This window comes from Chenopodium album, chromosome 16 (assembly GCF_948465745.1).
Source record: "Chenopodium album chromosome 16, dcCheAlbu1.1, whole genome shotgun sequence".
Lineage (NCBI taxonomy): Eukaryota > Viridiplantae > Streptophyta > Magnoliopsida > Caryophyllales > Amaranthaceae > Chenopodium > Chenopodium album.
In genome coordinates this window covers 46,532,999-46,545,363 of record NC_137849.1, presented here as the reverse complement: position 1 = coordinate 46,545,363, position 12,365 = coordinate 46,532,999, and the positions used below count along the sequence as shown (strand labels likewise).

Below are 12,365 nucleotides of genomic sequence, written 5' to 3'. Positions count from 1 at the left end.
CATCGACAGACTAAATGCGACGTCCTTGGAAACACTTCTCTCAAAGCCGCACAAAGCCCAAGTTCACGGTCTGACAAAAATACCGATGACTCTTTATCAAACCCAATCAACTCCCTTAATCTCTGCAACACCCACCGATAGCTAGCTGTGCACTCGTTGCGCATGAAAACATATCCAACTTGAAAATTCTGGTTTGTCAGTGTCACACCTACTATCTCAAAGAACGGCATCCCATATCGATTGGTCTTGTAAGTAGAATCCATACCTACTACATGTGGGTATGTGCGGAGTATGTTGACCGTGATCGGGTGCACCATAAATGCATGTTGCAGGACGTGGAGATCATTGGCCATGACCTAGTAAATGTACTTACTCTCTCTCTCGCCAAATGAAGAAATTGCTGAACAACTCCTCTTCCTTCAGACATCTTCATCCTCAAGTCATTCCGGCAATTGTAAATGTGCCTGATGTTTGGATGATCATCAGGAAATTGCTCTGCAATAGTTGCCACTGTGTTACGGGGCGCAACCTTGGACTTTGTCATGTCACGCACAACCTGTTTTGCACCCGGGCTCAATCCGCTAACTTTATGATGACCCTCTTGATACACAATCATTGGGTGGTTATGTGTCTCGGTGTGATCATTTTTCGCACGGATCTTCCAACTGTCAGTGGTGACTTCATAATATATCTTGATGTAGAAAGGACAACCATTAGCTTTGGTTTTTGTGTCCTTCCGTATCGCGTTCTCCAAATCTCTCGGCTTGCTCCTCCGTGACTGATCACATCTCAAATATCGATACGGCCGACCATCTTTGGTTTTGTTATAAGACGATTTCACCAAAATAAGTCCCATATTTATGGAAACAGCATCCGCCCATTTAACTGCATCCTCAAACGTTGGAAATAACGTGTCCGTGACGAAATTCCCACTATAATTCACACCGTCTTCAGATTCCAAATCCTTACAAATTAAACAAAACAATGGACTAAGACATTATGTTCTTTTTTATAATATTTATAATAATATTTATAAAACAATATTACAACTAATAATCACTATTCACAAAATAATACGAAATAATAATTATAACATTAATAACATTAACACTAATTACAAAAACAATAATAACATTAATACTATTAATAACCACATTAAAAATTATAATACTAATAATAAGAAGACTAAGTCAATAACTTTAATTAATTAAAAACAAAAAAATTAATATAATTAACAACACCAACATTAATACTAATAATAAAAAAAAAAAACTTGATGCACTAATTACAAACACAATAATAACATTAATAATCAAAAAAAAAAAAAAACTTGATGCACTAATTACAAAACAATAATAACATTATTACTAATTATTCAAATTATCAAAAACATAATCACAACAACAATCAAAAATAAAATAAACAAAGTAATTTAATTAATATTAAAAAAAATGGAAAAAGAACATCCGCCCAAAAAATCCGGATGTCCCAAGGTGCATCCGTCTGGAATTTTCGGATCCACCTGGGAAGATCCGGGAATTTTGGGCGGATCTGACTTCCGCTCAAAATTTCCCGATCTTCCAAGGTGGATCCGGAAATTTCAAGCGGATCCACCTTGGGACATCCGGATTTTTTGGGCGGATGTCCCTTTTCCAAAAAAAAAAAAAAAAATTCCTCACAGATTCTTCCGACGCATTCTCCGGCGTACGAATGTTCCAGTCGTCCATCATCCAAGACCCGTCGCAAAAAATTGATAATTTATTTATTCTTTTTAAAACGAATTATGGTGTTGGATCGAAACAAGTGGATTTGGAGGTCGTAGGGACTGATGTGGTGGGCTCGGGATTCACGTGGTACAAATTTGAGGGGACCGTTTGATATAATAATGTTCATGACCAACAAAGTTCTCTTTTTATATTACAACTTATATAAATGGGCATATTTGTCCATTCAAGTAAAAATGAGAGCATTAGTATGTAAAATGGAAGCTACGAATAACAGTTTACTCAAAGAAATAAAATTGAAGTATTACTCAATTACAATTCCCTTCAACTCTCAGTTTTTGTTTTAAGAGTGATTCTCTCACTACCCAAAAAAAAAAAATTAAAACAGAAAAAACACCTAGAGACGGAAAGAGTAATACCCTATATCAGTATATATTTTCGAAATCTTAATAATTTTCAAAATATATTATTGATAAAAATCGTGTGTTAACCTTTCCTAAAAAAAACAAGAAAAAAAAAACGTGTTAGCCAATGTGTCCAATCAAAACGATACGAACCTTGTTTATTTACATGCTTCTTTGGGCAAAAGTCTTTGGGCCTTTATTCACCCACCAGAACAACCCAAACTCCAAATGATCACAACAACACAAACTTCTGAAAGAGAGAGAGACACACACCAAGAAAGCAGCTTGAAGCTTAAAAACGATGGCATCAATGGCACATTCAATTAGCTGCCATTTCACCAACAAAAACATCATTAAACAACAAAACACCCATCATTTTATAAACCGCTCTCTAAATCTCAGCATCCTTTCTTGTCAACAAGAACAACAAATAAAGCCTAATGCTCCAATTAATCGAAGGGAAATCATACTAAGAAGCAGTGAATTTGCTACACTTGCAGCAATCTTCCATTTCAGGTTTTTTTTTTTTTTTTTTTTTTTTTTTTTTTTTTTTTTTGTCCTCAAAATTTATCCTCTAATTATCTGGTTATACTTTGTATTTGAAATTGATTCTCAGATTTAAATTCATGCTGTAATGATAATTTGTTGGTTCTAAAAATTGAACAGTGGAACAAAACCAGAATATTTGGGAGTGCAAAAGAATCCACCTTCATTGGCCTTATGCCCTGCAACTAAAAATTGTCTTTCCACTTCTGAAAACTCATCTGACACTTCCCATTACGCCCCTCCTTGGTAAGTTTGATTTTTGATTTTTTTTAGACTTCCTGCAATTTTTGAGTTTCATCTTTGAGCTGAATTATCTTACACATTGCTTTTTTGGGGGGTCTTTACATATTTGCACAATGAATAGTGTAGGTTAGTTGGGTTTGAGACTTTTTAACTTAGAACTAGTTATGTGACAACTGAATTTGGACGCATTGACATTATAACTTGAACGAGTTATGTGACAACTAAATTTGGACGCATTGACATTATAACTTGAACTAGTTATGTGACAATTGAATTGGATGTCACGTAGGTGGTGATTTGAAAAGCACAATTATTCCCCTAGATTGTATCCCACATGAGTTTAATAACTATTATTAGTAGGAATGTAGGATTAGATTTATTCATTGGGGTAGGAGTGTCATAAGATTTGAGAAAGTTGGTAGCTTTGGTGCAGTTTGGTTGATTAGTAAGACATTCAAGGATATGTTAATGTAGCAAAGAGTTTCTCCTAGGTTTTTTTGGTTAGATTTAATAATGGGAATTTTTATTATATGCAACTAACAGGAACTACAACCCTGAAGAAGGGAGAGGGAGCAAGAAACCTGTGAGTAGAGAAGTAGCAATGCAGGAGCTTCTAGCAGTTGTAAGGTTTCTTTTCTAAACAGTCCATGAAAAGCTGCTGGCGTCTTTTGTGGTAAATTAACTAATGATCACTATATTTGCAGATTGAATCAACAAAACCGGAGAATTTCACACCCCGGATCATGGTGAAGAAAGACGATTATGTGCGTGTGGAATACGAAAGTCCCATAATGGGGGTAGGTTATTAGCAGAATTATGTAGAATTGCTAAACAATCTAAGCATGGAAACAGAAATTGACTTGCAGTACATGTGCTTTTATTGTGTAGTTTGTTGATGATGTAGAGTTCTGGTTTCCTTCGGGGAAGAAGTCAATTGTGCAGTATCGTTCTGCATCTCGTTTAGGGAGTTTTGATTTTGATATGAATCGAAAAAGAATCAAGGTGAAAATTCATATCATTGTGTAGTTAGTTTCAGATTTCATTTTAGTTTTGATTTAGTTGATCTTGCACTTCAGGATGTTTCTTGATGAATGGTTGTTGATGCAGGCATTAAGGCAAGAGCTGGAGAAGAAAGGATGGGCTTCAGAAAATACTTACTAGCCATAGTTTATGAAGTCTCAATGTATGTGGGAGATTCAGTTCTTCTATTAGTGATTCGATTCCATTTCCCTTTACGAACAATCAGGAAGTATTAAAGAATAAAAATGCCCAAGTAATACTTCCAAACTGACTCTAATGGAACCTGCTTCTTGGGTCCTTTGCAACCTGTATTTGTTTTCTAAAAACTGAGTCCTCTGGAGAACTCCCCTGATAGCAAAATCAAATGCATCATCTATTGTTCCAACTTATGACGTGCATATATGATACTTGAAATCAGCCTCAATACCTCCTCTCTCATAGCTAGTTGTCACAGCATCCTTAAAGATTTGCTGCAGAACCTCTTCAACACTTACGGTCCCAAATTTTTTTTTATGCCCCTCCATCGTTATGCATGATAACTGAATAATTGGTGTAGCATTAGACTAGTGCCAGAAGTATTTACTGCAATACAACTGATCTTGGGAGAAAGAAAACAGGAATACAACCTACCAAAGTTTGAATGAAAAGTGGAACACCTTGTGTCTAAATCTGCAGGGGGTTGCTGACAGAAATTAGACATCATATATTCACATATGCCTTGATGATATGATGTGGGCTGTTGCAGTTACCAGTTTGCAATGATTTCCTGAGGCATTATTGCACTGATTGATATGCTCCCTTCGGACATATTACATATGAACGTGTGGCCCCTGCAAGTGAAAAAAGAGCTCTTCTCGTCCTTCTCATCCCTTATGCCACTGTAACTCCTCATTGTTATTTGGGGGGTGAAAATAAGTTGGGTATGGCTCCACAAAATCATTGTTGGCTTAAGGGCTCGAATCTACTGTTTGCAACATCATGTTCTTGACTTCGGACAAATTCGTGAGCTTGATTGTAGTGCATCAGGTATAGCGGATGGCACACTAGGTAATGCCAATAAATCAGTTGGATTTAGCTTCGGTATGGGAGCAATGTGTTTGTCAGAAGGAAAGAAGTCGGAAGGTTATGTATAGGGTGATCAGCTAGGAAGGAGATAAGCAGAAATTGGCTGTGATTTATTTGACTTTATTTAGGGAGTGTCCAGCCACCCGAAGGCCTGGAGTTTTAATCTCCGTATTGATGATGTAATTGCATTGCTATACAACCATTTATGAATTTCCGCCAAATTTACTTCTTCCTCAGTTCTACAAATCTGAATCTTCAGTCCTGTGTGACGTTTAGATGATTATCGAGTTTTTGTGTCCACTGGCCAATAGGTCTCATGGTGAAGTATTGTGCTGCATCTTGTTTCAGCAACTTTTTTGGGTGTCAATAGAAAAAAAAAAAAAAAAAAAAAAAAAAAATGAAGGTGAGCTGTTTCAGATCCCATATTATAGCAGTTTTGATTAAATGGTGGTGACTGTGGGCAACTAGGCATAAAGGCAAGAGCTAGAAAAAATTCAACAAAGGACTGGCTTCGGAGATTACTTATTAACCGTGGCTCATAAAGTCTTATTGTAGATTTGTAGGGATTACATTATCTCTTACAAATCAACTGCTATAGTGAAATAGAGATTATTGAAAAGAAATAGGCCAGAAATATTACAAATTAAATTTGATTATACACCCTCATCTGGACTCCGACTTCACTGCTTGCTTATGAAGAAAGAATCCCACTCATGATTTTCGAGTTTTCCTGTCAAGTAATGTTTCCATGTCGACTCCTCTGGGAACCTGCTTCTTGGGTCCTTCCCTTCATGAATTTGTCTCCTAACATCCTCAATTCTCTTGAGGACTCCCTTGACAGTGATATCAAATGCATCTTCAGTTTTCAACTTATGGCGCGCATATATGATACTTGGAATCAGCCCTATTACCTTCTCTCTCATAGCTGTCACAACATCTTGAGAAATCTGATGCAGAACCTCCTCAACATGAATCGTCCCATTTTGTATCCCCTCCATTGGTATGAAAACCGAATAGCTTGTGTAATTCTTAGGCAAATGCCAAAAATATTGTGTGTAAGCTGATCCTGGATGAAAGAAAACAGGAATACAGCCAGTCAAGATGGCATCAAAAGTGGAACGCCTTGTGTCTGAATCCCCTGTAGGCTGCAGGCAGAAATCAGACATCAAAAATGCCTTGATAATATTTGCAGGGTTGTTGCAATTGGCTTTATTTTTCGGAACGCAGCTAACCAATTTGCATTGATTTGTTGGTGCATTCTTACATTGACGGATAAGCTCCCCTCGGATTGAGCCTTTATAAGAGCGTGTTGCCCCTGCAAACGCAAAAAGGTGAGCTCTTCTTGTCTTCCTAACTTTTTCCTGCCACTGTAATACCTCACTGTCATTTGAGGGGTGGAAATCTGTTGGGTATGGGACTGCAAAATCATTGTTGGCGTAGGGGCTTGCTTCTACTGATACCATGGTCATGTTCTTGGTTTCGGGCAAATTCATGAGCTTGCTACCCCAGTTGGGACCAATGTAGGTCGGCCTCCTAAAATCCCAAGTGACCCTCCCAGAAACAAAGAAGTGATCCCAACCAAACACGCGTTCCCACTCAGGTCTCCCCCTTAGCCAGTTTGTAAAATCCAATGCTCCCGCGTCCTTGATTGATGAGCTAAACCCTCCCCATAGATGCCGGGTTACCTCTAGCCCAGGGTAAAAGGGTGCATAGATAGCCGAGGCTAAAGATGAGTTATCAGTTAAGCACTCGTATTGCTTCATCCTACTGTGGAATATCATCTCCAAGATAAACTGCGTAGTTGCATACCAATTTTCCCCTGACATAACACTTTCAGAATCCTCCGAACTGGCGTTAAGCTTTAGCTGAGTACCAAAACCTCCATTTTCCACATATGGGCATAAATTGAACTGTTTTCTGAGTGTCTGACATTTTGTGACCAAGTCTTGGTTAAATCTGGAAGGGAGATCATGCATGTATATGTAACGACCCGAGCAAGGATCTTGCTGTTGAGATTTCCAACTAGACTTGAGTTTTCCTGCATCTACAGGCTGCCTGATAGCATTTGCATAGGATGAGATATACGCAAAGTCAGGCAGCGAAAAGCGCAGCAATAAGAAGCCTAGAGCAGCAGCAACAACAATGCAGAAGTACTTCTGACAATATTTGAAAACCATTGTCTTCATAATCATGTGTTTGAAGGACAACTTTCAGTAAGGGATAAAACTTTGGTAGAAGTCAACTAAGTTCAGGTCTTATTGCCACACAGTCCTATGAGGGAACTTTGGGATTACGTTAATGAAGTTCATAACATGTTAAGGATATCATTTTACTCATTCATGAAAAAATATTTAGAAAACATGGTTGAATTTTATGTAAGGACAAAAAGAGTGCGAGTACTGAGGTCAATACCACTATATCCTTCATTCCTAAGCATTCTTTGAGGGGAGTGTAAGCATATAATTTATGTACTGCAAATAATTTTACGTATAATATTTGCCTTAAATTATGTCTAGAAATCTGTGTAATTGATAGTGATTGATTTTGCAATTAAGTGTAATCTTGATATAGAATTAAAGATGATAGTATGATACCATGTTGTAATATTCTAATATACTTATACAGTATATTGAATATGTCAAAGGTCATAATATGCCACAAAAAAGTGTCACGAATTTTATGTGGTAAGATGATGTGTTGGTTAAGAATGATGATGTGGCGAGTACGGGAATATAAAAAATAAAAAAGAAAATCACCAAGTATGCATTAGGAAAGTAGAGATTTCTAACATGAAAAAATGATTTTTAGAATTAAAAAAATAATTTTTGTTAATGTTTAGAGAGCCACAAAGGACGGGGGTGAGAGAATCAATTTCAGGATTTACCTATAAATAGTTAAGAATATAGTATATTGCATATACGAGTGTTCAAGGAAAGGTGAAACATGTCTAAGGGTCATTGTTTGGGGAACCACGGAGTGTCAAGAAACAGAAAGGACGGTTGGATTGTAATTGCTCCTTCAAGGAAAGGTGAAACATGTCTAGGTTTATAAGGGTCATTGTTTGAGGAACCACGGAGTGTCAAGAAAAAGAACCAAATCCACCCTCCCCCAAGGAAACAGAAAATACGTATGGAAGACGGGACTGTTGGACAGGAATGGCAATGTTGAAGCTTCGTTATAGCAGAACATTTGATGGAAACGATTGATTTGCAAAATTTCAAACTAGGCCTAAGGCCATACCCCATGTCACTGTACTTGCTCGCTCTGCCAAGTGACCGTGTAGGTTCCTAATACCAATATGGATTTCAGAGAAGAGTTGGTAAACAATCATTCTTGAACATGCGCCATATATAGTCCATTGCACTTGCACATCTTTTCTCTGCTCCGTTCTACGGATCAAAAGTTAACGTGCATAACATAAGATTAAAGCAGCTTTCAAAATATCGGGAAAGAAATAGCCCAAAAGAGCACATGGAAATAATTTTAATTGTACGCATAATATTTCCTGGCAAAGCTAGTTCCAACTACAGTTTCAGATAACAAGAAAAGAGTCTGTTCCAAACTTATCATCATCTTCTGCTACAAACATGTTTTCACCACCAATGCTTCAATGTCATCAACAAAACAACTCAATGTAATAATGACATTCTTGGAATACAGCTTAATCTTCTCTGAGTTCCATGTATTCTCGACGAAGACCTTCCTTGTTGAGAACCACTATTTCCAGCTTGTCACCCTGCCCAAACAAAATTACAGTCAGTACAGACTACTAAAGCTAACAGCATGAATCCCAATTTTCCATCAGCACTCCTGTAGTCCAAACATATCTATTTCTCTAAGGTGGTACCAGGGAAGGGGGTGGATATGTAAGCACAAAGCACTGTTTACATCCAGGGGTAATATACTTTCCATGGTATTCTTCGGCAGATAGCCATTCTACCACTGCTACTATAACAGAATATCATGATTTGGGAGACAGGAAAGAAAAAAATCTCCAGGCATAAGTTCAAAAATATTAGAAGAGGTGATTTAAATTTGAAACTCTTAAAGCATTTTGAGAGTCATCTCCAACAAGAACGAAACACAAGGCACTTCAGAATTTTCTGAAGAAAACAATATAAAATTGACAAGTAAAAACTTACAGTGTAAATGTCCCTCTCAGTTGCAGATGCAAAAGCAGTTCTCACCAAATCTATTGCTTCTAATTCTGACAGTGGTGTCACAGCATCCTGCATAAGCCAGTGTTTTTAGTCAGCTAAGGGGCAGAAAGTACAGAGAAAATAGAGAACTTTCTGCAGATACCCTGCAAAGTCAATGACATACCTGTGCAGGTAGCAAGAGGGGACTAGGAGACTTCAACTGGTTGTCCAGGAAAGGCATGATAAGCTTCGCACCAGAACCCTGGGAGCTGTATCCAACCTTCTCATATGAGCCCACCGCATCATATGTAAATACACACCCCTTCCCTGAAGCATTAAACAAGTAAGGCGCATAGTTACCATATTTTTCATTAGGTAACATTTTTATTTTTTTATTTACTTTTTTTGGTTTCAGTAAATTAAACACTACAAACATAAAGGAGCAAAAGAAAATAATGATTTTTGAGCTACCTTCACTGTCAAGGCCACCCAATACATTGAAAGCGTAGTAAGGGAAGAAACGTTTATAATAGAGTGTGTTTGAAAGGAGCTGAGCCATAGCAGGGCAGCTCATCTGCTTGTTGTGTTGATGTTGATAGATCTGGGGCACAAACAGAAGAAAGTTTAATAAAGAAACCAAGTCTAATAAGAACATTCAGTTTTTTAAATATCAGATATAATTCATTTCATTTCTATTTCATATTCAGTTTATTACATACCAGTTATAAATTCATAGATCAACCTGACATTAGATATTATAAGATATACTCCATTTACCTATCCATAGCGATGCTAACAAGCTCAATATCAAAATTAAGGGTAGTGAGAGTGACAGTCTTTATACAAAAATCTATTGGAATATTGGTCCATTTCCATTTGAGAAAAAGATCACCATTCTTCGAATTTTGTTTTGTAATAGACTAAAATAAAATGGCTCGTGAAATTTGCTAGCTTTTTTCTTATTAGAATGTAGCAATAGGTCATGTACATCAAAATCTCTTTGTAACTCTCTTAATAATGTATGGGTCCACCAGAAATAGCCTATCTATTAGCACAATAGTAATCCAGTGTATATCAAACTCTGTTTGTAACTATCTAAAGTAGAATCCTAAACAGGCAATATATAAAACAAATTAGATAGGATCAGGATTAAAACTATGGGGCAGCCTTTATCTATTCTTTATTTTCAAGGAAGGATACTACTGGCTCCATTGAATGATTGCAACCACCAAAATTACTGTGCTTCCATGTGAAATCCAATAGAAAAAATCATATAGAAACCATTTCAGAGTTTAACTAGGCCTTCTCTAACATATCTTAGCTAAAGATATTTCAATCAATCTAGTGTCTACAGCCCATAATTGTCATTACCTAACAATAATACTAATGAAGATCAATTTTCCCTTGAGAGTACGACAAGAGTTAAGTAGCAAAATTCAATACATATGCATTTCAAAATTTTGGAAGAAACATAAAGGCATGTTCATCAGCAAAAACTTATGTTACTCGGCCACTTCATTTCACCTCACGTACCGGTGTCGGACTCTCGACACTCGGACATTGGTATGACACGCGGACACTTCATTTTTAGTTTAAAATCATGGAATTTTTTCACAAAATAGCCGAGTCGGACGCTTGGACACGTACCCATGTTGGACATGGGTACCCGAGTCCAAGTAACATAGGCAAAAAGAAAACAAAAGTATGCAATCAAATATTGAGCAGCGAGAGCAAAGTTGACAGTCACCATATTAGAACTCAATAAGTTCCATTTGTAAGAAGAGGAAATAAAAAAAAAAAAAAAAAAAAGCTTTGAAAACCTTACCAGGTGCCTTGCTTCTAAATGCTTTTGTAAGGCCCTCACATCAGCTTGAAACCCAGATGAAGCCAATACACTTTTTTCAGCCCTGCAAGGTCAATGGAAACAGGACTCAGAAGACATAAAAGATGCAATTGGGGAGAGGAGAGGAGAGGAGAGGGGAATCAAATTAAAAGCAATAGAAATCCATCAGATCCATCTTTCAGTGTTGAAGTAAAGGCATGCACATTGATGAATATATTTATCAGGAGAAGCAACTGAACAAATTATGTCCCATTAATTCCTTCTCCAATACATCCGCAGAAGAATGAATCAAACACCACATGATTGGATGGGGCCATTTTTTCAAAATCTACATTTTTTTGCGCATGATAAAGGTATGTAAACACAACCCCAGTAATCTTTTAGAAAATATTGGAAGGCAAAAGCAAGCTCACTCCTTCCTCTACCTCCTCTTTCTATTATGATTGCTAACCAAATACATTGTTCACGAATGCACACCCCATCTCATCAAAACGCCAATAGCAGCGAACAAGTGAAACTTAACTAATCCTCTTAACAACTCACTTACGACGGAACAATCAAAATCAGAACTATGGTGAAATATAAAAAACATAATTCACCATAAACAAACAACCCACTAAACCTAAAAAGGTCTAGGGTAATTCCTACAAAATGGAACAATTATTTCACTTTCAAGCCCTTTTTCATTCCTTAAGCAAGAAATGGCCAACCCCTAATCAATTTCTTCACTTTAACAAGCATCATACTAAAACCCTAATCATCAAACAGCTAATTATACTAATCAATGACATTCCTCATCATACCAATCAACAAAAGCAATTCATGTTCTCCAATCAAACAAATCAATACCCAAAAACAGTAACACAAACTTAAATCAATTCAGCTAAAGAAAAGAGAGAAAAAGTTACAGCTTGCAAATCTTGGAGTAATCGCGAGTGAGAATGTTGTATCCAGTTGACATACGAGTATCAGCAGCGATCACACAGTAATCTGAACCAGCTACTGCAACACATGTTCTGATTCATCCCAAAACCAAGAAATTAATTCAAAAATTAAGGTAAAAAAAAGGGGGAAATTGAAGAATTTTGCGAAAGAGAAAGTGAATTACCCTCCATTGAAATCGTAAGGAGACCAATTTGCGTGTTGCTTCGTCATGGTGAATCGTCGATCGGAAGAGAGAGAAAGTGAGTGAGTGAGTGAACGAGAGACTTTAGGGCGAAGAAATGAAGTTTGGGAAGAGATTCAATTGAACAACTTTTATTCTTTATTCTTTTTTATGCTTTTCGTTTAATATTTTGGAATTGTTGTTAAAATGCTTTTCTTTCTGCGCAAGATTCAAGAGTTGAGCTACGTCGTCTGTCTAAAAGCAATTGGTTTAGTT

The 12,365-nt window shown here is 36.9% G+C and overlaps 3 protein-coding genes across 4 annotated transcripts; 1 reads left to right on the top strand and 2 right to left on the bottom strand.

The window, feature by feature from the left end:
• Positions 1–2,398: 2,398 nt before the first annotated feature.
• LOC145585630 (uncharacterized) lies at positions 2,399–4,183 on the top strand. 2 transcript variants are annotated; one of them, XM_081642336.1, is made up of 6 exons: positions 2,399–2,644; positions 2,795–2,920; positions 3,461–3,539; positions 3,622–3,714; positions 3,806–3,919; positions 4,025–4,183. In XM_081642336.1, the coding sequence occupies exons 1-6, from the start codon at positions 2,430–2,432 to the stop codon at positions 4,076–4,078; spliced, it is 681 nt and encodes a 226-aa protein (XP_081498462.1). In that variant the 5' UTR covers positions 2,399–2,429; the 3' UTR covers positions 4,079–4,183. The 2 variants fall into 2 exon arrangements, with proteins under 2 accessions (XP_081498462.1, XP_081498463.1); XM_081642337.1 differs by lacking the exon at positions 3,806–3,919.
• Positions 4,184–5,682: 1,499 nt separating this feature from the next.
• Positions 5,683–7,179, bottom strand: LOC145584430 (putative xyloglucan galactosyltransferase GT11). Its single transcript, XM_081641270.1, has one exon. The coding sequence runs from the start codon at positions 7,177–7,179 to the stop codon at positions 5,683–5,685; it is 1,497 nt and encodes a 498-aa protein (XP_081497396.1).
• A 1,269-nt stretch (positions 7,180–8,448) lies between these two features.
• Positions 8,449–12,251, bottom strand: LOC145585629 (proteasome subunit beta type-1-like). Its single transcript, XM_081642335.1, has 7 exons — positions 12,093–12,251; positions 11,893–12,000; positions 10,967–11,048; positions 9,613–9,742; positions 9,326–9,468; positions 9,145–9,231; positions 8,449–8,738 (listed from the first exon to the last, which is right to left on the bottom strand). The coding sequence occupies exons 1-7, from the start codon at positions 12,137–12,139 to the stop codon at positions 8,664–8,666; spliced, it is 672 nt and encodes a 223-aa protein (XP_081498461.1). The 5' UTR covers positions 12,140–12,251; the 3' UTR covers positions 8,449–8,663.
• Positions 12,252–12,365: the final 114 nt, after the last annotated feature.